Source organism: Tripterygium wilfordii, chromosome 5, assembly GCF_013401445.1.
Source record: "Tripterygium wilfordii isolate XIE 37 chromosome 5, ASM1340144v1, whole genome shotgun sequence".
In the NCBI taxonomy this organism is placed as follows: Eukaryota; Viridiplantae; Streptophyta; class Magnoliopsida; order Celastrales; family Celastraceae; genus Tripterygium; species Tripterygium wilfordii.
In genome coordinates this window covers 9,197,097-9,218,560 of record NC_052236.1, presented here as the reverse complement: position 1 = coordinate 9,218,560, position 21,464 = coordinate 9,197,097, and the positions used below count along the sequence as shown (strand labels likewise).

General features: G+C 37.8%; 2 protein-coding genes and 1 pseudogene across 2 annotated transcripts; 1 reads left to right on the top strand and 2 right to left on the bottom strand.

Annotated features, from left to right (window-relative positions):
- Nucleotides 1-3,986: 3,986 nt before the first annotated feature.
- Nucleotides 3,987-6,771, bottom strand: LOC119998597 (annotated as a pseudogene).
- Nucleotides 6,772-10,193: 3,422 nt separating this feature from the next.
- Nucleotides 10,194-12,688, bottom strand: LOC119998295 (uncharacterized protein At2g39795, mitochondrial-like). Its single transcript, XM_038845587.1, has 3 exons — nt 12,357-12,688; nt 10,702-11,033; nt 10,194-10,615 (listed from the first exon to the last, which is right to left on the bottom strand). Exons 1-3 carry the CDS (start codon nt 12,615-12,617, stop codon nt 10,456-10,458), a joined length of 753 nt encoding a protein of 250 aa, XP_038701515.1. The 5' UTR covers nt 12,618-12,688; the 3' UTR covers nt 10,194-10,455.
- A 7,081-nt stretch (nt 12,689-19,769) lies between these two features.
- LOC119998296 (CASP-like protein 5B2) lies at nt 19,770-21,321 on the top strand. The gene is made up of 3 exons (XM_038845588.1): nt 19,770-19,904; nt 20,180-20,289; nt 20,824-21,321. The coding sequence occupies exons 1-3, from the start codon at nt 19,788-19,790 to the stop codon at nt 20,840-20,842; spliced, it is 246 nt and encodes an 81-aa protein (XP_038701516.1). The 5' UTR covers nt 19,770-19,787; the 3' UTR covers nt 20,843-21,321.
- The last annotated feature ends 143 nt before the right edge of the window (nt 21,322-21,464 follow it).

Below are 21,464 nucleotides of genomic sequence, written 5' to 3'. Positions count from 1 at the left end.
TTATTATGTTGAGTGGCTAATTTCCCTTTCTAGTTTCTAGTCCTGAACGGTGGGTGCAAGGTTTCAATTGCTCAAGGTATGTCTAAAGAGTCGTAACTTCGATCTCTCTCTTTCTATTTTGTGATAGTTGTGTATTTGGGTGCATGAGAATATCACATTTATTGTGTTTTTGGATTGTATAATCTAGGGATTCAATTAATATGCTTGATTAGGAATTATTAATGCCCAATGCATGATTTCCCTAATTGATTGAGTTTTTATTGCATAGCTATTGGTTGTGTGTATTGATGATGGGATTTTGTGGAAATTATGAAATATGCATGGTAGAGTTATGGTCAATTGGTCTTTGAGTGTGAAACTAGGGTGCTAGCAAAGCCGAGCCCTAAGGGAGAATATTTATCCATAAGAGTAGGTGTCTACCACTTTGCTTTCATCGTAGACCAAGAGGCTCGATGACCTCCATGTAGGAATTGAAGTCTTCATGCCCAATTTCCTTTGCATATGCATAGTTAATAGTATCGCACAATGCATTGTGTATGGTTGTGCGTGTTTGCAATTATACCTTGAGCATGAGAAGTGAGCATCCACCGAGACGGATTAGGGACTACGTTTTTAATTAATTGTTTCAAATCAAATCTTGTTTAATTTTGGTTACAAATTGCATATGCTAGCGAGTCATTCGGCCACCTTTCTTACTTGTCTTTATTTTGATATTCGTTGCGTTTAGTAGTGTTAGCGAGTTGTTTGCATACCATTCACCACCATATTTGCATTCCTTCCTTGTGGATACGATGCCGGACTCATTGGTTTTATTATATGCCGATACCCTACACTTGGGGTAAGTACACACACTTTTGTGTCGATCACATACCAAGCCGAGTTCATACCTCGCATAGACTTACCAAGCGTGCCGAAGTGGCATCACTAATAATAGACGAGGTTTGACCTCGCATAAATCTACCAAAGAGGCATCACCCGAAGTCGATGACTAACCTCGCATAGACTTTCCAGAAAGGCACGAAAAGATCTTACCTTACATGAAAATGATATGCCAAAGAGGCATCACTGAGACGAGGATTTACCTCCCATAAACATGAATTGCCAAAGAGGCATGAGACAATACGAGGTCTCACTCTCGCATCATTCCATGCCGATGTGAGGACTTACCTCGCACAGATATACCGAAGAGGCGTCATTTCAAGCCAAGCCCTAGCCTTGCTTAGACTTGCCAAAAAGGCGTCATTCCAATCCGAGGTCTAGCCTCGCATAGACTTCAAAAAGGGCATCAACCATAACGAGGTCTTGCCTCACAGGAAAGTAATATGCTAAAGAGGCATCACCACGACGAGGACTTAACTCTTGCATGAAAATTTATGCCAAAGAAGCATCATTCTAAAGCCAAGACTAACCTCAGATAAAACTCGTCAAAGTTACATCATTTCTAAGGTGAGGTCATACCCACACAGACATACTGAATCATTCCAAGCCGAGGACTTATATTGCATGAGCTGTCAAAGAGACACATTTCAAGGACATACCTCGTATGACATAGCTGAAGAGGCATAGCCTAAAGAGGCAAAAATTGTCAGGTAATGAAATACTTGAAGGCAAGGAAATGCAAGACAAGGAAAGGAAGAAGCTAATCTCCCAATCCGACTAAAAGATAAAGACAACCTATTCAAGACATGGGAAGAATCATAGCAAAGAACAAGCTCAACCTTTATCTAGAAAAGAAAAAGACAGACTAAAGGCTTGAGGCATTTGTGGATGAGAAAAATGACTCATGCCAAGTCAGTATGACAGGTGGCAAGAAAGCTACTTACTATAGCTTCAAAGAAGTCGTGCTAAGAATAAAAGTTCGGAGATGATAACTCTCAGCTCCTAGGGAATATCTCAAACTAAAGTCCAAAGACGTTCAAATATCAAGAGATCGGGATAAGGAGATTTGATCCTACCATGATAATCTAGGGACGATAATATCAAACGCCTTCATCTCCTCACCTTGTCAACCCCTATATAAAGGAGGTTGAGGTTGAGCCAAGGTACGCTACACACTTTCTCTGATTCATGCATTATAATTTGCAATCACTAATATTATTAAAACTCAATGAGTTTGAGCGTCGGAGTATCCCCAGGCCACGACCAGTCGCCCTCTCTCTTTGTTCTTATAGGATTCACGGAGGTTTGTCGCTGTGTCAGTCATCTCAACAGCTGACGTGTGGGAGCCTTGTGCACGGAAGGTGTATACCTTTTTTACAACTTTAGTTAGAATGTAGGGTTACTCGAGTATCTGGGCTTCAAGAAGTTTTCCCTCTACCTTATATTTTCCCCATTTTAGGTTGTTCTTGATTTTTTTTCTTCTTTTCAGTTTGCATCCTGCGCCTGTGAACCATTTTCTCACATCCCTCTATAATGTTGGCCTGATATATAATTCCAATTTCGATATTGACAGTGCTGCAGTATTCCATAATTCAAGTACACGGTTCTATGATGGAGCAAGATTTGGACTTGGTGAAGAGGCATGTGAAACTGCAAGAATACTGGTATTAACACTGAAATTGATTATTTAACTTTCTGATGTACTCTATTGGATGGTTGAACAGGTAGGGATTAGCACAAGCAGGATTCATGCTCGAGGTCCTGTGGGTGTTGAAGGATTGTTGACAACAAAATGGTATGGAAGTTGTGGAAGCTTGTTCTATTTTCTGGTTACTATTGAATTGATCGATGTGTGTGTCATGATTCGTATATCTATTGCTTTTATTTAGATTCCATTTTCAATATTGTTAACATTTGCTTAGTGAATCTGCACAATAGATCTCAAAGCTGTCCCAGAAAGATATGAATCATGCAGTTTGGTATCTGAAAATGTTTCTGTCCTTTTCCTTTTCCCTTTCTTTATTTGGGGAGTATATATCTATTGCATTAACTGCCCTAAATCACTGGTGATATTCGATCTTCTGAATTACACAAAGTCGATTTTATTGATAATGTCATGATACATTGATGTTGAAGATTTGTTAACTGAATGCCTTGGCTCAACTTTTCCTTTAGTTAATTTTGATTCTTTTTTCTATTTATTATGGAAAATTTGTACAGGCGAACATGTGGCCCAGTGGTTGAGTTGTCGAAGTACAACCTAGAGGTCACATGTTCAATTATTTGAAACAGTATCTCCACATAATATGTGGAGGTAAGGTCTGCGTACATCTTGATAGTCCCCAACCCCGTCCACTGCATAATATTTGTTGTGCTTATTGTTATGAATGACACTGGATTAGTTAGTGAAGTCCTCCAACCCGTAAATGTATTTTGATTTTGCATAGATTAGTTTGTTGTCTGAGAATACAAAACTATGTATTAAGCTTTTACACCTCACACAGGTTGTCTAATGTCTATATAGTTGATTTGATCATGGCAATCGCTTGCTCTTTGTTTCATATGCAGGATTTTGAGAGGAAATGGACAGGCGGTAGATGGTGATCACGGGGTCAGTTGCACTCCCAAAAATCTACCGTTGGTGTGATGACTGTGCTGTGGCCACATACACTTTTCCAGTTTCTTACTTTCATAATCATTATTATTTGTCATTGAACAATTACACATTTGCTCTTGAGGTTTTTGTGCACTAGACTTGCGTTACTTGTTGCCCCATATTTTGCTTGACTTGGTGATGCACGGGGCAAAATATCCTGTCAGAAGTTTCACATTCTCTTGCATAATTAAATTTTATTTTGAAGAATTTGAGTAATACATTTTATGCATACATGCCAGTTTGAAAGTGGACCAAAGAAAAGGGTCTTGAAATGTTGAAACCTTAAAATTAGCATGAAACCATGTAGTTGTTATGCTGGAGGTGTTCGCAGACAGGAATCGAATAGCCAATTTCAAAAGTTTTTTTGGAAATCATAGGATTGTTTGTGCAGCATGAACGGTAACTCCAAATTAGAGTGCAGTAACCAAGTTGCAGATGAATCTGGTCAGCTTTAACTGTCTTCAACGGGCTCGCCATGATGTGGCTCGATCAAGGCAAATATGTACCGACTGTTCTGGAAATCAACATAGGATTTTGCCTCTGCACAACTGTTATGCAGATAGTCATACAGATTCAAAGAGAATGTGGGAGAGGGATTGGCAAACTTAGTTATCTTCTCATATCTCATATTTCACCGTTCTTGAAGGCTTTTTATAGGGACTGCAGGTTACATGGACAGCAAAATCGCCCCGAAGAAACCGTTACTGCACAACGAAAAGGCAAGAAATTAACAAGTTTAACTGGCATTGTTGGGTCCTTAAGTGTGATAGTAAGCATGAGTGTGAGCTTTTAGAAGTGCAGATATCGGAGAACTTGGGAAAATGCTAAGGAGGAATACACCAATCAAGCAAGCTTATGTTTTCCTTGATCCTAGAATACCCCAGAGAAGAGCAACTTAACGCTTTTCAGCAATCTCAATAAGTGATGGTTCCTTCAAAATCTCTCCCTTAATCCAAGACCCTTGTGATCCCAGCGGTGAATATGCCTAACCAAAATCCTGCACATTATGTATGTTGACGATGAAAAATCAAGAATAAAAACTTCATTGAACTCGAGTTAGTTACTCTACTGATCGAGAGGTGGACAGCCACTGATTTGCAGGATTTGTGAAGTGCTGGTTACTGCCATACAGGGTGACACTCTACTTGATTTCTTGTAGGAGGCACTTTTGCATATGTGAGTAGGTCTTGTAGCTTCTTTGTTCAGAAGTTGCTTACCCCAATTGTCATTGCTTGACCTGATGCATACAAGCCCCCCATGGCTGTCCATGTTTCAGCAAGACGCAAGGAAGCCATGATTTCAGGACCCACCAGCTTGAACTGGGCATTGTTCGAAATGGCCAATGTATCTGCAACACAAGGTCATTATCTATACTCTATAACATTCATAGTGTTGCTAAAAAAAACTCAAAAACTCTCCTTTCAAAAATTGAAGTGCAGAAGCATACAAGGTACAAGTCAATGTAGTCTAGTTGCAGGTCTTCTAAACTTTTTGTTAGTGCCTTTGATGCATCTTCTGGTGCATGATCGTTGCAGCTGTAAATGTTATAACTTAAAGCAAGCAATTCTTCTATAATTGATTGATGCAGATTGAATTTTTTTGGTAAATTCAATCGATGCAAAACCGATACCAGAACTTAGATAGTTGTAACATTAAGCAGAAATGATGTTAAATTCTAGTTTATCTTTCGTGGATTTGCAACAAAGGGGATTTGACACTAAAAATCTCTTCATTTTTGTCCACTAGGAACTTCTTCAAGGGTCTCTACACTTGGGTAAGAACTCTATATCCTTATAATTGAGTTTTGATTAGGATTAGTGAAAATTGAGTTCTATAATTCTTGACCCAATTTGAGAGTTTTGTTAAATTGGTGCTAGGCTTTATAAAATATAAATTAAACCTTAATATGTTATTTGTTTCAATAGGTTGGCTCATTGGATAATGCTGACAGCTTATTGCTTAATTTTGGTGTTGGATTTTAACTTGTTGCATAAAGAGGTAGGAAAAGTTATCCTCTCTTTGAGAATCTTTGTATTCCTTGTGTTGAATCGTTGTAGGAACATTATAAATGCTTAAATTCCTTTGTTCCTACAATTATTGACTTGTTGATAAATATTTGTAATGGATTATTTTCTATGGGTATTTGTTACATCTCATTATCTTCTGTCTTCCTTCATGGACACACATGTTGTTGTTGTGGTCTAGACCATTGTTGTGACTTTAGATCATCTTACATCCATCATGTGTTACAAATAAATTTTCGTAACAAATAATTTTGCATAAAATATTTATTTGCATCAAAATCTTTTTAATGCATTAAAGAGGAAATTACTATTTTATTGGTTTTAAATTAAAATCCTTTATGCAAAACTCCTTCTTACGAAAATTCATTTGTAAAACATGATGGGTGCAAGATGGTATAGGAACACAACAATAGCCTAGACTAGAACAACATTTCCACAACATGTCCATGGAGGAAGATAAAAAATAATGTAATCCAACAAATACCCGTGGATAACAACCCAAGACAAAGATTTATCAACAAACCAATAATTGTAGGAATAAAGAAATATAAAAATTTATGAGTTTCCTATAATGATTCAACACAAAGCATACAAAGATTCGTAAAGAGGGGAGAAATTTTCTTACCTCTTTGTGCACAAGCTAAAATCCACATCAATTTTAAGCAATAAGCTCTCAACACTATCCAATGAGTCAACATATTGAAAAAAATAACATATTGAGGACATAATTTATAAAGCCTAGCACCAATTTAATAAAACCCCAAATTGTGTCAAGAAACCTAAAATTCAATCTTCACTAATCCTAACCAAAACTCAATTACAAGGTTACAGAGTTCTTACCTAAATATAGAGACCTTTGAAGAAGTTCGAACAAAAATAAAAGAATTTTTGGTGCCAAATCCCTTGTTGCAAAGCCAAACAAGATCAAAGTAAGATGTTCAAATCTTTTGCTTTAAGAAGTAAGAGAAAGAAATCATATAAGTGAATGGTCTTGGCTTATGGTAGTAGCTGGCCGGCGTCTCTAGGGTGGTAGATAGATGCTCACTGCCGTGGAGGGAGTCCGTGTTTATTTTGCTGGTTCTCGAGAGAGCACGAAAACGAGAGGACCAAAAAAATGAATAAATAAAAGAGAGGCTTGTGTTTGTGGGTTCACGTGAAATGATTTTTTTTCCAATGTACCATCCTTACAGCACTTATTTCCCACTCTAGCATCCTATTGAGAATAATTCTCAATCTACCATCCCGAGCCTATGTGGCTCTGACACAATTATTTTGTAACATTTTTAAATCTATAAATAAATGTTAGAGACAAACTTGACATATATGTCAGCTTTTAAATGAACTTGGACAAAAGCTTCTGACGAGTGGATGCACGTGAATGAAAAGGCTAATTAAAAAAATGGAAATTAAATAAAGTTGGACAAGAGATACTACATGCACATGAAATAAAGTTAGACAAGATATCAGATACCACATGAACTTTTTTTATTAGTTCTTGACATTGTTAGACAAGAGATATTGTATGCACGTGAAAGAAACCTCTTCTCCCCTTGCACCTCTCTCCACCTGCCGACAACACACTTGCCATCTTTCTCCTCTAACTATTACTTGTGATTTGAAAGGAATATGGATCCCTGGGCTAGCACAATGAACTTAAATGTAATTCCGAAATTGATATCAGAAGAGGATATATGTGCTCTCAGCGCTGACACTTTCAGCCACAATGATCTTCGATCCGATGATTCTGAAGAAGAGGACAAAATCTTGGAGAATGATGATGATGATGATGATGATGCTTATGTTGACTATCTTGGCCAGCAGACTCAGTTTCATGGTAATATGGATGCAAGGACTTCAACATTCTCACAGTTTTAGAGCAGTATGGACGCAGGGCCTTCTGTGTACTCTCAATTTCATGTTTGTATGGGAACCGAGACATTCGCTCACTTTATGGAGCCTCTAGCTCTAGAATTTATAGATGTTAGTTGGGCCAACCAAGCTGTGGATAGTCAGTGGGTGGAACAACAAGTTCAACTCCAAAATACAAATGGAAACTTGTATGTCGGAGCACAATTTGCATCGAAGGCAAAGCTGATTTATGCAGTGAGCCAGTGAAGATGTACCACATTGAAGCACATGTGCAATACAAAGTAACACACTTTGATCCTGGTCGTCTTATTTTGAAGTGTAGAAAATGAGGTGGCTGCAACTGGAAACTGACTGCATCGATGCCTGATGGGCATGATTTCATTAGGATTACGAGACTACAATCAATGCGTACTTGTTCGAATCCTATTGTTCTAGATCCTAATTTGCGAAGGAATAAGAAAGGCCGACCTCAGTCCACTTGCCTTCACAATGAGATGGATGCTAGGGATGGTGCTCGCAGACCCCATCGTTGTGGTCTTTGTCACACTGTAGGACACACTAGGAGGTCCTGCCCTAATAGGAATTAGTGAATGTTTGTTCTGTCCTAATTATTAATATAATAAATTATTTCAATTGTTGTATTTCGTTATGGTTTATAATATAGTTAATGGGTTTTGTTGCTTTGATTTTTTTTAATTAAAATGTTCATGCTCATTGTACAATCCATGCAGACGCGTAGGATCATCACGTTGAGATTTCACATTGTTTGTGCATGCTCGTTTCATTTTATTTAATTAGCTTTTTCATTCACGTGCATGGTCAAATATTTTCATTTTTTTAATTAGCCTTTTCATTCACGCGCATCCACTCATCAGAATTTTTTGTCCAAGTTCATTTAAAAGCTGACATGTATGTCAAGTCTGTCTCTAACATTTATTTGTAGATTTAAAAAATCTTACAAAATAATTGTGTCAATGCCACATAGGCTCGGGATGGTAGATTGTGAATTATTCTCAACTGGATGCTAAAGTGGGAAATAAGTGTTGTACGGATGGTACATTGGAAAAAAAATCACGTGAAACCCACATCTGATTTGTTTTTTTTTTTAAATCAGATTTATTTCATTAAAATTTCAATCTGATTTTATTTATTTATTTATTTTCAAAAAATATCAGTCTCCAATTTCTCACGTCACCAATAGATTAGGGGTGGTAAAAAATCAATTCAGGGTCGATTTCGGATCGGATAACATCACGTGTTTAGGAAATATTTACATATTTAGACCCTAATTCGAATTGGATTTTGGACGTACTTAATTGACTAAACCCAGATTGATTTAAATCCAGACAAGTAAACCGAATAATAACTTAATTCGAGTTAGGGTCTGGACAAGATTTTTGTGTTTGGATCTGGATTCGATTTTAAACCCGTCAAAATTTTTGTGTTTAGACCTAGATTTCATGTATAACTTATTTCGAAAGTTGGTTTAATCCGGGTAGACAAATTTGGTCATTCGGACTGGACAGAGTTTTGTCATCCCGATGAGAATCTCACATCGAAAGATGGTGGATTTAGAGTCTAACTTATAAGGGAGGACAAACCTCTTATTCTCAAACTAAGTTTTCAATAGAGAATTAGTTTCAAACTTGTGATGTTAGATTTGGATTCTCATCCCATGTCATGGGTATTCATCACACCCCTACCTTCATTAGTCATTACAAGAGCCAAAATTCAGATAATGAAAAATGTAATTAAACCCATTAAAACAAAGAGAAGATTACCTCTTTTTCGTTACCATAGATGCTAGCACAGTCAATATGCGGTGCCTATAACCAGCCTGCATAATAATCAGAATAACATGGTCTTTGTGACAAATTGTCATTGAAAAAAAAAACCCCAAAAACTGAAAAGAAAATAAAAACAGAATGATTTAAGTTTATAACATGAAGAGAGAATTACCTTGACCGCGGCGATCACAGCTTCACCAACGACACCTGTGGAGGAGCTTGGGTTTCCAAGGTACCAAGACAAATATCTTAGCGCCTGTGCTGAGATCAAAATACAAAGGCTAGCTCATTGCTATTGTCCTTCTCCATATCTAATTTAACAAACCTATCAAATTCAGTAGGTATATGTTGATAAAAAAAAAATCACCTATAAGTAAATGAAAGCGGACCTGTTAACTTCCTGGGTTGGGAAGAACTGTTGGAGCCAATTCAGTACTGCGCGGTTAGATCACTTCTTTTCAAGAAAAGGTAATGCTTGTTGAGTATTTTGGTTTGACAAAGCTTTAAACTCAAAAAGACATGCACTTCAAATATGCTTTTAGTTATGTTATGTGACATTATCACAACATGATACTTTTTATTATAAAAAGAGGGATGGAAGAATTCGAACTCGAGGCCTTTATAAGATACCGCACACATAAATGTCATTTGGGTTGCTCATTATTGTTCACTTTATTGTTGTTTTAGTTGTTTTTATAATGATAAACTGTTTCTTATTCTAGTTATTATGTCATATACATAATTGAATTCATTCACTAAATATACTTGAGCTGGTAACCAGTTTTGAATCACATAGGTAATAGAATTCTCCCCCCTCTTGTTATTTAGAAAGAAAAATAAACTTGACTGCAATCTTTATTCCCGCACACCAAATCCCCCAGTCCCCAGCAATACAACCACTGCAACCGCAAATCTACATTTTCCAGGAAAAGAAAAAAGATTTTGACGCCAGCTGAACTCGTATAAATAAACAAGGGGTAAAAAACGTCAATAGAGACAAATAAGAGATTACTTTGGACTACAAACATGTCCAACACATCACTTTGCTCTAAAATACATCAATCCGTCTACCATGATTATTACGGATTCATGGATTTCATCTCCCCATACCTCATACAAGTTCAAACCAAATAATAAAAACACATGAAAAGTAAAATAATTCAGTAGAAAAATCCGACTTCGAGTCTCCAACATCCATTTGTCAAATCAAAAATATGCATGCTCTATTTTGCAAGCCAAATCACTTTTCAATGAAATTCTTGAGGTTTTTCAACCATTGCTTATACTCTTTGTCATCTTTATTCTGCATGTACGAAAACAAGTAGTTGGTTGTGCTGGGTTTGATCCCTCTGACCTCAAGATACCTGTGTAAACTCTTTTGCAATTGCTCATCCAAATCACTGCAAAAGGAAGGAGGTTAAATGAATGAAACAAAAGAAAACAAAAAAGATGGATTCTCTAATTTCATATATCAAGAAAAACTTACTTGAAATCAGGCCCTTCATATGCAAGCTCATCTTCAGAATGTTCTGGCTGCTTAATTGACAAGCTGTCAATTGTGATCTCATCGACAAAAGCAGTGACGCCAAATTCCAGAGAGGTACCATTTCCTTTTGAAATGTTCACAACCAATGGAATACTAGTTGGGTTCTCAGCATCCTCATCACCACCAGCCTCATCACCACCATCATCAGTCTCAGTAGGCATGTCAACTTCAACTGTTATGTTTTCGCCTTCATAATTTCTTTTTAGTAGTATAGTTCTTTCTCCGGGTTGGTCTTCGATTTCAAAAGGGAAATCAACTGGGATATCCTCCAGCTGTTTAAATATGATCAAAGGGCAGCCCGTAGCCAGGCAAATTAGAACTCCATAAAATTTCCAGCAGATATTATCTCTAAATTAAGATAATGATATTAATGAGTTAGCTTTTTTATAGGATAAAATCACTTGCCCAGAATCGATGTCATTGTTAGATATACAAACTAGAAACCCCAAAAACAAGTCATAAAAGAAATGAAAGGATAGCGAGAAAAAGCAAAAGCAATGCAAAAAAATTGCATTAATCCTAACAATTTTGCTCATAAATTAAACAATATGTATCGTACCCAAATGTTCAGTTCAAGTAAATAGTACAAAGGACATTCAGGTCCAAGTAAATTAGTAAATATTACGAAGAACATTTGATCAAAAATTAACAGCCAGCCATTGTACACCAATATACCAAACTTTATGTAATTGGGAACTAAAATTGACACGAGAGAAAAAATTGTGATAGGTGCAACCGTGCAACACAATGCACATCTACCAAAGAAAAACCACACAAACAAAAAGAAAATCTAAGTTGGCACCTCCATAGATTTTTCACATTAATATACAAGTAATGCTTGCACCTCTAGCCAAAAAACAAAGAGATACCAGAAACCTTCTTTTTATCTCTTTTTCTATTTAATTGTGTAAATTAAGGAAAGAAAGCATCGGTCCATTCACTACCCCTAGACCTCTATGTCTCTCTATTTCATGAATGGAAATGCTGTGAGAATGCAATGATGATTCCCAGGACACAGGCTGATTACTTTAAAGGAAATGGAACGTAATAAGAATTTGGAATAAGCAGTTTGCTAAGACAACTCTATACTAAGCTAAATACAATGCAAGTCAACAAAAATGAAAAATTTCATCCAAGAAAGTCACTCCAAACTCCAAATAATGGGAGCCCCAATCAGGAATATGAGAGGAATAATCCTTAGACCACCAAAGAGACCAAAACACAAAAAGTATACATTTTTCGAATGATCAAGAGATTATACAACAAATCCAAAAGGTAATCCAACTTCTTTCTCGTAGGTAAAGAGGGAAATTTCTTTCGAAAAAATCATTCCAAAAACATATCTTAAATCTAAAATCTGCAGACCATGTCAGAGTTGTCAGAAATAACATATCAATCAAAAAGTAATTCTATTTGAATTGCTGTCTTATCAATTTGTTCTTCCAATTTTATTTCATTATATTTAATTTATCTATCAGGAGTCCATCGCACACAAGTGGGAATATTTTCAGAGAAATTAAATATATTTATCATGCAATCAATCTGGGGAGCACTTGCAGAGCACAAGGGACAAAAAACTAAAATCAAAGACTAACCTCCCCATCTTCGGCGCATTCAATCTCTGATTCAAGGACTCGAAGAAACCTCTCCTCGGAGCTCGGTTTTGTGGCGCTGGCAGTAGAGAATTCCAGAAATCGGACAAAGCCTCGCCGACAGACCTCGCGGTCAAGACTGCCCTTGCTATTGCTGAGAACAGCGGAAATTGCACGGTGGTAGGTTCTCGGAGACCCGACGGTGCGCACAGCAAGAGGAACCACCGATGAGCAGACTCTACGAAGCACAGAATTCAGGGCCATTTTCTCTGGTATGTAGATGCTTCGAGTATTGGGGGCTTGGCGTAGGGTTTAGGGTTTATTCTTCGTAAACCTAAAGCCATTCTTGGGACTCTATATACTCTCAAAGTGGTGACTTCTGGGCTTAGGAACGGGCCTGATGAAATCTAGGCCGATCCATTTTAGGAGAACTAGTTGGGGACGGATACTTATGGGCTTGGTAAGGCCTAATGCGATCTAGGCTGAATGGCTGATCCACTTAACTACAGTTTTGTATGGGCTTGAAGTAGGTTATGGGCCATGAAGTCAAGTTGGAATACTTTACTTTCCCATAAAATGGGGCCCATTTTTTGCCCCAGACCCGCTTTGTCATGTAGCGAGGCGGGCCTAATGGGCCGACTCAAATTTCAAAAATGTTATTCCAATTTACCAGATTTAACAATCATCTGACCAAACCATAAGTTTTACGGCGTGACTATTGGTACCCCTCTTTTTTGCTATATAAACCCCCATTGACATTGACAAATGACAATTGATTTGATATGATATAAAATCTGACAATTTTCTTGTCTAAATTGTTGCTGACTACGACTACTCCCCCTTCTTATTGTTGACTCCGACTACTACCACTTTTTTGTAGTCCCCCTTCTTATTGTTGACTCCGACTACTACCACTTTTTTCTTGATTTTCATTTTAAGATTTTTTTTATGTTTTTTTTTATTTTTTACTTCTGAGCTATCTAATTCTCAAAAATTTAATGAATTATAAATGGAATATGTCCAATCATAACCACCAAGTAACGGGATCATTTGGAAGAGGTTTTTTACTAGGATTTATACTACTTGCTAGTATAAATGTTAGTTACCATCCAAACACTATTGTTGGTCACATATGCCGAGACATTCTCATCAACATTTTATACTACTTTTACAATGCTACTTATATGAAACATTTGCATGAGAATTGTCTATTTTGTCCCCATTAAATCTACTTATTCCCATTATACCCCTGTGATTGTCAATTATTAATTAATTATGTTAGATAAATTAATTATTTTTATTTTATTTTAATTAATTATTTTTATTTTATAAATTAATTTTTATTTTTAAGTACGTTTATATGTCTATATTACAACTAAAATGTATGTTACCCCTGCACGTAATTTATAAAATATGCTACATATCACAAATGTTAACAGTAAAAGTTCAACCAAACACCTACCCAACATTCAAGCAACATATCTGTTATTAAAATTATCCAGCATTTCTGCTGGCATATCTGCTACTTTACAAATGTTCTAGCAAACTAGCCCAACATTTCAATACTCAAACAAATGAGGTAAATTATAACACTGTGATTTCAAGAGGAAATATAAATCGTCTACACTTAAATAAATGCTTCTAGTAGTTTTGTGTACGACATAACCCATGCAGCTGCGCAATCTTATCTGTACTTAAACCATTGAACCATAATGGGAGACATTGGGTAACCGTTTGTCAAGATAACTTGGACAAAGTGATTATTGTTAACAAAACCGATAGTGATATAAAAAATTATATTAAATTTTTTATCATTACATTTTATTTCATATGAGATTATACTTAAGGTGTATTTTTAATTGGCACCCCAATATTTAGTAAATACACCCAAAATTTTGTTGATATATGTGCCGATACTGTCTTGGTCTGTTGCCTTTGTTTTATTTTTATAACCACAAGCATAAAAATGTTTCAATATACACATAAAACAAAAGAAGAAAATACAAAAGTACCCTAACACAAATAAAACAAACCCAACACAAGTCTTTAAACAAAATAAAGTATTAAACAATGAAACACCCATGTCATGCTCCCCCAGTTGAAGAAGACTCGAGGACGAGTCTGGAACCAACTTCGTCCACATAGTATGGAGATAAGTCAGAGATATTGAAGGTGGCCGAAACATCATAGTCTCCAGGAAGTTCGAGTTTATAAGCATTCTCTCCCACTCGTTGTAATACTTTGGAGGGACCATCTGCTCGTGGCATCAGTTTCTTATATCTTCCAGCGGGAAAGCACTCTTTGCGAAGATGAATCCAAACTAAATCCCCCTCTTTGAAAGAGGCGGGTTGTTAGCAGCCACGCGATACTTCTCATTCTGCTTCACAATCTTGTCATGGATTTGCTGATGTAGTTTTTTTATGGCTTGAACGCGCTCTTCAGCATCAGCGCTAAACTGTTTTGTAATTGGAAGAGGGATCAAATCCAGAGTGCTCATTGGATTGAGGCCATAAACAACTTCAAAAGGACTGTGGCCAGTGGTTTGACTTTGAGATCGATTGTAGGCGAACTCTGCTGGAGCCAACATGAAATCCCATTAACGTATATTGTTACCAACAAGACTCCTAAGCATGTTTCCCAAACTTCGATTAACTACCTCCGTCTGATCATCCGTTTGTGGATGATGGGACGTGCTGAATAGCAATTGAGTTCCCAGCTTCTTCCACAAAGTGCGCCAAAAATGGCTCATGAACTTTGTGTCCCTATCAGAGACTATGGTTCTTGGGACTCCATGAAGTCGAACAGTTTCACGAAAATACAAATCAGTCACCAATGAAGCATCTGCAGTTTTGTTGCAAGGAATAAAGTGAGCCATTTTTGAGAACCGATCGACAACCACCATGATTGAATCCTTGTTCCGTTGCATTCGTGGCAGGCCCAATACAAAGTCAATACTCACCGCCTCCCATGGCACAGTTGCGATTGGCAAAGGAATATATAGCCCCTTGTTTTGCCCATGACTCTTGGCATTATGACAAATTTTACAGCGCTCTAGGTGTCTCATAACATCACGATCCATCCGGGACCAATAAAATTGATCCTTCACCAACGCAAGAGTCTTATCTCACCCAAAATGTCCTGCCAGCCCACCTGCATGAGCTTCATCAATAATTGCACTCCGTAATGAACATTGAGGAATACACAACCTGTTTCCCTTAAAGAGGAAGCCATCCTGCAAAATAAAATGCTTAAAAGGTCCTATAGAACACATAGACAAAATGTGACTAAAGTTGGAATCAGTTGGATAAAGCTCTTTGATGATTTCAAAACCTACAATCTTCACGTGCAAGGAAGTGAGCAAGGAGTGTCTCCTACTAAGAGCATCCGCAACCGTATTGAGCACACCCGATTTATGTTTGATAGTGAAGGAATAAGCTTGTAGTAATTCTACCCAACGTGCATGACGTCTATTAAGCTTATGTTGGCCATTGATAAACCTCAAAGCTTCATGGTCAAAAATAATACAAAATCTTTCGACAGCAAGTAATGATTCCAGTGTTCCAACGTGCGCACAATAGCATAGAACTCCTTGTCATAAGTGGAGTACCGTTTGCGAACATCATTAAGCTTCTCACTAAAGTAGGCAATAGGCCTTCCTTCTTGGCTAAGGATAGCGCCAATTCCCACGTTGGAGGCATCACAGTCAACCTGAAATACTAATTCAAAATTTGGTAGTGCAAGAACAGGGGCTTCAGTCACCTTTTTCCTAAGAACATCAAAACTTTTTTGGGCATCATCGGTCCACCTGAACACTCCCCCTTTTAAGCAGTCAATGATAGGGGCAGCAATAGTACTGAAGTTGCGAATAAATCGACAATAAAGAGAAGATAATCCGTGAAAACCACGAATCTCATGAATAGACTTCGGAATAGGCCAGCTTATTATTGCATCTATTTTACTGGAATCCATCTGGATCCCTTTGCTAGACACCACATATCCCAAAAAGACTACACTGTCCGTGCAAAAATGGCACTTCTTTCGATTAGCATACAGCTGCTGTTCTTGGAGGTTCTCAAAAACCCGACAAAGGTGAGATATATGTTCTTCCATGTGATTGCTGTACACCAAAATATCGTCGAAATATACCACCACAAACAGCCCAATAAAAGGTTTAAAGATGTGATTCATGAGCCTCATAAACGTACTAGGGGCATTAGATAAACCAAACGGCATTACCATCCATTCATAAAGGCCATCCAGGGTTTTGAAAGCAGTCTTCCATTCATCTCCAGGCCTCATTCTGATATGATGATAACCATAGCGAAGATCAATCTTAGAGAACGCCGTAGCACCATGTAGTTGACCAAGGAGATCGTCCAAGTGTGGGATAGGAAAACGGTATTTAATAGTGATTTTATTGACAGCTCTACTATCCACGCACATTCGCCAAGAGCCATCCTTTTTAGGAACAAGGAGAGCGGGTACGACACATGGACTCATGCTCTCCTTAACTAACCCTTTTTGAAGCAATTCATCAACTTGCCTTTGTAACTCAGCTTGCTCACTAGGATTCATCCGATATGCTGCGTTGTTTGGGAGACTTGCTCCAGGCATAAGATCAATACAATGTTGTATGTCTCTCATAGGAGGTAGCCCGGGTGGGATTTCTTCTAGCATGACATCCAGAAACAGTTCCAACAGTGGTTCTATTGCTGGTGGCACAACATTTATCTGCTTATTCTCCTCCAGAATTACCAAAGCATAGGGCTCAACCAGCTCCATAATAGCCGTTTCCACTTCAGATTTTGACAACAAGTTACTTCCCTCCCCTGTAATAGGTTTAGGAGATTCATCCATCCTTGTAGGTCCCAACACTACCCTCACTCCCTCTTTTACAAAAGAGTAAGTATTAGCATAACCATCGTGAATTACCCTTCTGTCATATTGCCACGGACGACCAAGTAGCAGGTGGCAAGCATCCATCGGGATGGCATCACATAGAATTTTATCTGAGTACTTCTTCCCAATGGAAAACTCAACAAGACAACGTTTCTGGACCTTCACCTCATTACCTTTGAGAAGCCACGAGAGATTATAGGGCCGGGGATGATTTTCAGTTTTTAATTGTAGTTTCTCCGCCATTTTGGTTGCTACTACATTTTCACAACTCCCGCCATCAATGATAACATCACATACCTTGCCTTGGGGCAGTGCATCTGGTATGAAAGATGTTATTTCTCAGCCAATTTTTATCATCAACATGAGCAGCATTCAAACTCCTGCGAACAACCAGAGACTCCCCCTGATCAGTATAAATAATTTCATCATCATCTTCTTTCCCTTCATTGTATATTGGATCACCCAGTTCCTCTTCCCCCCTATCCAACACTTCTTCAACGAAAGACACAATTTTGCGATTGGGACAATCAGAAGCAATATGCCCAATGCCCTGACACTTATAACATCGGTGACCAGTAGGAGGGGTGGTACGATTAAGTGGTGCATTCAAACTTTCTGGCTTGGTGACATGTGGGGGTGGTGGTGCCTTTGTGGAAATTTCCGATTTGGGTAACGATCTCGAAGTAGTACCCTCCCATTTTGAGCCTCCATCACGGTTCGTCGTCCGCCAATTGCCCCTGCGTGACTCCTTCAACTGTTTTTCAACCTTTAATGCGGGCTTGCACACATCATTGAAAGTTCAGTAGGGCTGTAGTTGAATAATATCACAAATTTCAGTACGTAGTCCCCCCAAATAGCGAGCAATAGTCTGTTCTTCAGGCTCTACCACATCACATCGCATCATCAAATACCCAAATTCAGCCGTGTATTCAGTAACAAATAAGTCTTTTTGCTTGAAACTATGAAGCTTGAGAAATGTATCTTGACGGTAGTTGTTTGGAAGAAATTTTCTTTTAAGCAACTTCTTCATTTTCTCTCACGTTTCAATTGGACTCTTCCCTTCTCGAAGCCTCTATTTTTTGAGCTGTTCCCACCAAATTGAGGCATACTTGCGAAGCCGAATGGCCTCAATTTTTACTTTTTGCGGTTCCGCAATAGTTTTGTAGTCAAGAATTCGCTCCATCGTGTGTAGCCAGTCAATGAATTCATCAGGTTGAGCCCTCCCATCGAATTCTAGAACTTCAATTTTGACATTGAAAACTTCTTGCTGGGGCTCGAAATGTCTTCTATTTGGATCGGGACTGGGTTCACGATGAAAGGGGTTGAGCATCTCCCTTTCGTCGGTCGATTCATTGATCTCTGATCCGTGATGCGAAGGATCATTCTACATGGTTGGTATCTCGCCAACTCTTGCTGAAGTTGATGTACCTGCATCCTTAGGTCTTCATTCTCCACATCGTGAAGTTCACGCTCACAGTTGGGTCTCTCTGGTTCCTGACCTCGACGACCACCTCGGCAACCACGAGTTGCCATCACTCTCAACCTGAATCCTCTGATACCACTTGACACCGAAACTATGGAAAAGAGAACCAACCTGTGCAATCTCTGTAGAAACCTTCTTGAATTAGATCTGTAAACCCAATACAACAACCCACAACCAGCTATTCAAGGCACGATCAACTCAAGAAAAGAACTACTCAAGAGATAAAACCAACAAGCACAAAGCCTGTGGATAGCCAACGGCGAATATACCAAGATAATCAAAATCAATCTCTGCCTACTACAACCAGACTAAGGGTTTTAAGAGACACACCAAAAGAAGAAAATACAAAAGTACCCTAACACAAATAAAACAAACCCAACACAAGTCTTTAAACAAAATAAAGTATTAAACAATGAAACACCCGTGTCATCTAGTTTGGATGTTCTTGTTCTATGTGCAAAGCCTATCATGAGAATGCAAGAACTGCTTAAAGTTGCGAAAGATATGAGAATTTCATGTGAACATGAATGTGCCTTCTTGACGCATCTTGCTGGTTAAAAGCTTTTATATTGCAAACTTTATATGGTATTTGAAGTTTTCCATGGAGGATTCTCATGAAAAATTTCAGTTCTACGTTGTTAATAGGACATAATTTGGAGTTGGGTCATGCAGGCTTTCAAAGATGACATGGGGGGATTGGTTGTCTTTTCTTCTGAAAATGCTGAAGTATCTAACCTTTCATCAAGAACTTATGTTCAGCTTCAAACCTGGAAACAACATCTTCCATTTCTTGTGTTCTGACAAATCATTATCATTAATAATGAAAGAAATAGCGTGTTTACTGTTAACGTAGTGATTGAACTTAATTTTGTCAAAATCTCACTGATCATTTTGAATTGGTTTCAGCTGTAGCTCTAGATTTCATTTAGGAATTCAAATGTTATACTCAGAGATGCAATATGCCATTATTTATCTGTTTGTTTATTTTGAGCTATTGAGATGTATTTATTTGTTTGCTCTTTGTTTCTCTGTGCAGCTATTTAATTGCCTCAATGGGGCTTCAATTGCTGTGGAGCTTAGGACTCGCCTGTCTTGATGTTTATGCTTTGAGGGGAAAGAGAGACCTTCAAAGTCCTGTTCTAGTTAGCCTGTTTGTTGTGGGAGATTGGGTAATAGTTTGTACTTGGCCTCTTCACTTGTTTCCTTTACTTTCTGGCAATGACTTATGGACCTATAAATCATATGCTTGAACATAGATGTTTTTTTTTTTTTTCCCTTTCTATATTTCCATACTCATCATATTCTTGTACTATCACTATATTGTTCCATAATTCTTCTTATCATCTACATGATATGGATAAAAGAATACTTGTTTGATTTTCCTGCTTTCTGTGGCTAAACTTAATCAACCATTTGCATAATGTGACAGTTTGAAATCTTGCAGGTTACATCTATATTATCACTTGCAGCTGCATGCTCTTCAGCTGGAGTTGCAGTTCTGTATGCAAAAGACTTACATGTTTGCGGGAAGCAATTGCATCTGTCCTGTAGTAGGTTTGACATTTCCATACTTTTGGCTTTCACCACTTGGGTTCTCATTGCAATATCTTCTCACGTGATGTTCTGGATCCTAGCCTCAGTATAGATGACTCAAGGTTTCGTCTGTTCAATACACCAATTATACATTACTTGTATCTTTTTTTGTTGCCTGTAATTTTTTTTCCTTCTTTGAATTTTCACCTTACCCGACTGTTGTGGCTAATTTTCTAACAATTATTTTGTTAATTGAAAAAAGTTTTGCTTCGTCATATTTTTTCGTTGTTATTGTCGGTTCCATTGAAATGGAATGTACTTGCTTTCATGTCAGTTAATCATTCTCGGTTCCATTGAAATGGAATGCACTTGCTTTCATGTCAGTTCATCATTCATTGACTAGCAGAAGGATCGATGCCTTACCTATGTTTAAACAGATATTGGATTGTCCCAAGCATTAAGCTAACCTATAGATTTAAATCCCCATGATATTGCATTCTTGGTGCAACAGAGGTGTCTGAAGGATGGACTGCTTATAACTTTGTTTTGGTGCAGGAGGTTGCATGTTCATTGATCCTGATAATACTTTTTTAGCGATCATCCCATGAAGAAGGGAAACATGCTTGTTTACACTTTATTATTTGCCTCTTTCAGTGTTGTTTCTTCTCATCTGCTGTTTGCACTGTGAAGAGTGTGTAAAGAAATATATACTTGACCTCTTCATTCACAGATGAAAGAAATAAAGAAAGGCAGTGCTGGGACTTGTATTGTTGCACAAGGCCAATTGATCATCATCATTAAAACCTTACACCGAACGATATTGAGGTCTTAGTACATGGCATAGAAATAATGTGATTATGTTATCTACTTATTTGGGACTCTATTTGGAATCATAGATCCAAAATGTAAAAAAACCGAGTAGCTTAGTTGGATGTAGACTTTGGACTGCGTAGGTAGGATTGATTGTGCTAGTGGTTTTCTGATGTCTTGATCACTTGAGTAGTTTTTTCTTTCTTTGTGAATAATGGATCTATGACTTATTTTCTTTCCAAATCTTCCTTACATTTCTCTTCATGTCTGCAATCTGCATAGTTTACTTCTTCTCCTGCTGCAAAGTCATTGATTGGAATTCTTGTCATGAAGAGATGTCTGGAAATCGTTGAAATGAGGAGGCACTCTATTTTATATCGAATGTT